The sequence below is a fragment of the Atta cephalotes genome (genome assembly GCF_000143395.1).
Source record: "Atta cephalotes unplaced genomic scaffold scaffold00023, whole genome shotgun sequence".
In the NCBI taxonomy this organism is placed as follows: Eukaryota; Metazoa; Arthropoda; class Insecta; order Hymenoptera; family Formicidae; genus Atta; species Atta cephalotes.
In genome coordinates this window covers 233,397-236,714 of record NW_012130087.1, presented here as the reverse complement: position 1 = coordinate 236,714, position 3,318 = coordinate 233,397, and the positions used below count along the sequence as shown (strand labels likewise).

The 3,318-nt window shown below is 36.3% G+C and overlaps 1 protein-coding gene across 1 annotated transcript in view; it reads left to right on the top strand.

The window, feature by feature from the left end:
* Positions 1-1,637, top strand: part of LOC105619781 (integrator complex subunit 6) — a 6,533-nt gene extending 4,896 nt beyond the window's left edge. The window contains exons 7-9 of the mRNA XM_012201298.1: positions 88-427; positions 506-1,300; positions 1,426-1,637. Coding sequence (XP_012056688.1) covers positions 88-427; positions 506-1,300; positions 1,426-1,637 — 1,347 coding nt within the window. The remainder of the gene's footprint in view (positions 1-87; positions 428-505; positions 1,301-1,425) is intronic.
* The last annotated feature ends 1,681 nt before the right edge of the window (positions 1,638-3,318 follow it).

Genomic DNA, 3,318 nt, shown 5'->3' with positions numbered 1-3,318 from the left:
TGTGTGTGTGTGTGTGTGTGTGTGTGTGTGTGTGTGTGTGTGTGTGTGTGTGTGTGTGTGTGTGTGTGTGTGTGTGTGTGCTTATAGGTGTCCCATCCTTTGTTACAAGACAAGTTTACGGGTCTCCGCGATCAATTGAACGAATTCGGAGGTTTTGTCGTTGGGTTAGTGAAGAATCAACAGCAGCAACGTGGTGCACACAGTTATAGGAACGCCTTCGACGTGCCGAGAAAGTCCCTGCTCGATCAAGTTGTGCGGATGCGCGCAAATTTCCTGCAACCCGGCTTATTGCATACAAAATTACTCGACGATGATTACGTTCATTCGATGCCTTTAGCCCAAATGGGAAATTATCAGGAATACCTAAAACGTATGACTCCACCGTTGAGAGAGATCGAAAGTGTACCGGTTAGACAGCATATGTTCGGTAATTATTCAGTAAAAGTAACTCTTCTATGATGCATAACTGTGTACATAGAAAAATAATGTTATATTTCTATGATAGGTAATCCCTTCAAAATAGACAAAAGAATGATGGTAGATGAGGCGGATATTGACATAGTTGGCGCAACATCCTCAACATCGAAAGGCGGTCTCAAGCGCACCTTGCCGCAATCGGATAACACAGGCTCATCCTCCCCGAGGCCACCTCCTAACAAAAGGAAGCCTGGACCTATACCGAAAGACGTGATTATTCGACGACCCTCATATACTAATACTCCACCGAGTTCCCCGATTCCTTGGATGATGGAGGAGACGAAGAGTCAAGTGACTGTGACAGTAACAGCAGCAGCAACAGCAGCAGCAGCAGCAACAACACCAGTCGCCGATACGAACGCTCCGCCGATTTTATCTTGTTTGCCCAACGTATCACCAGGTCACGCGTCGTTGCCGTGTTCGAGTGCGTCCGAAAAGTTAGTAAACGGTCTCGCGGAAATGCCAATTATACCAGTTTTCGAACCAATCCCGGTGGAACACGTTAACAATCACATGGACACGCCGCCCGTTCTGACGCCAATAGTTAACAATGTCGACGCAATATCGAAGGGTGATGTTAAAAGTGAACGAACAGATAATGTGAAAAACGAGTGTAATCGGTTACCGGTTAATGATTGTATCGAGAATAATATACGTGTGGACAGTGCCGCTGAGGAGAGATTGACGAATCATATAGAGGAGAAGCGCGAGCCGAAGACCGAGAGAGAGAAGAAGTTGACGAAGAAGGAATTGGAGGATATCAGGCGACACAATTTGAATATCCGGGAACTCGTTTACAAGGAAGTACGAAGAAGAGGGAAAAGTAAGTCTTCAATCAGTTCTCTTTTATATCCTGAGAAACGTCGCGAGATTAATAATTAACAAAAAATTATATCGCTAACGATTCTCATAATAGCGTTAACACGTAACCAATTCATTTCGTTTCAGATTACGCAACACTGTTCTCACACTTACATCAAGTTCAGGGGACCCTAGATATACGGCTTGCGTTTGTAAAAGACATAATAAAAGAATCATTACGCTTTAAACGACGTAACTTGGCGTCACTGTTAGAAGAATATCTTAAAACCATTCAAGAGGATGGTTGCGCTATAAATCACAAGCTGAATCACAATGGTGCCACGAAGATAAGTTGTTAAGATATATGCGTAACCAGGGCATTATCTTAATAATGTGAAGAACATAAATTGCGAAGGAACTCTTGTACAAGTTTTTTGCCAAAGATTTTTAGTAGCGGGTTTCGATCTTTTCGAAGTAAAGCTACTTTTGATAATCAATGGAAAAACTTGCGCAATTTTGAGATTTCTAGCAAATTTCAATAGCATTCTCGATATCAACTATATGTCACTTTTGTTTATTTTTTGGCTTTGTAAATTATCAATAGAAATTTTGGATATATCATGTAGAAGGGTGCTAGCTTAATGTTAAAGGACAACCGCCTGACAAATAAAAGATCAGAGTTCGACTCCTGGACTTGTCATCCCGTTTATATATAGAATTTTGTTTGGGAAAAATATTCTGATACCAAATGTACAATATGTATATTTTCGTGAAAATGCTTATATAAAATTTGAAAGTTTGGAAACTTTTAGATAACACATGGCACTCTGCACAGCCACAAATTAAAGCAATGATTTTTATTTACCACTCCATTAGTAATGTGAAAAAAAAACGGAGCAATATTTGACGATATGTATTAAATTTTGTTTAATTATATTTCTCGATTAATAATAATAATATATATAGTCTCTTCCTAAAACTTAATTGTTTTAAGTGTTAATCCAAGATCTTTTTCATCTTGGATACTCTAAAGTATCCTAAGTAACACACAACCGTAACGTGATATATTTGCGCAACGTATGGAATCCTTCACAAATACACGCATGTTTGTATATCATTACATGTAAATACATTCGCACATTTGTTTCATCATCTACTATATGATGTACTTTTCCATAATCTTGGAATTCTGCCGGAAATCATTTGGCGCACATATAAAAACGTCTTGGATGCTGGCATACAAGACATTAATTGCGTGTATGTGAAATAATAATGCAAGAATGACTTATATTAATCTTTTAAATATGAATCCACAATGTTTCAGAAGTACAAGTGCAATCAAATGAATCGGTGCATAATTCTATCCAGTTTTCAACACCCATGTCGGATTTAGGATATAATTATATTACTCTTACAATTTACATTTCCTATTACATTTAACCTGTCTATAATCACTTGTGATCTATATTATTAAGTTTAATAAAATGCCATAGTTTAATACATACACACTGTACCGAATTGTCTAAATTTTGTTTTGCACTTTGTTGAATGTCAAAAGCAAAAATCTGGCTTTCTATTGATGGTACATTATACATTAATAATTGCGTGATTTCTATAAAGACGAGAACATATCTTTTATTATTTGTGAAGCAAGAGATTGTAGAGAAAATCGCACATCATAAAAGAAATTTATTATGTAAATTACTGAATTAAAATATTACTAAAGAAATGAATAGAAATTCTTGGTTGCAGTGGATTCTAATTCTTTTGCGTGTTGCAACGTTCAGCTTTTGTATGCGAGACCTATCGTAGATAGGATTGTACCAAAAAATATTTGTGTATTTAAACGAGACATAAATGCAGGTTTGAATTTATTGCGAAATCTACGAAGGGTTGACAGTGCCTGATACTATTTGAAATTGAGATAATATATTCAACCCACTATGTCTCCAAAAAATTTTTTAATATGTTAGTTTATTTTACATATAACAAATATATATATATATATATATATATATATATATATATATATATATATTA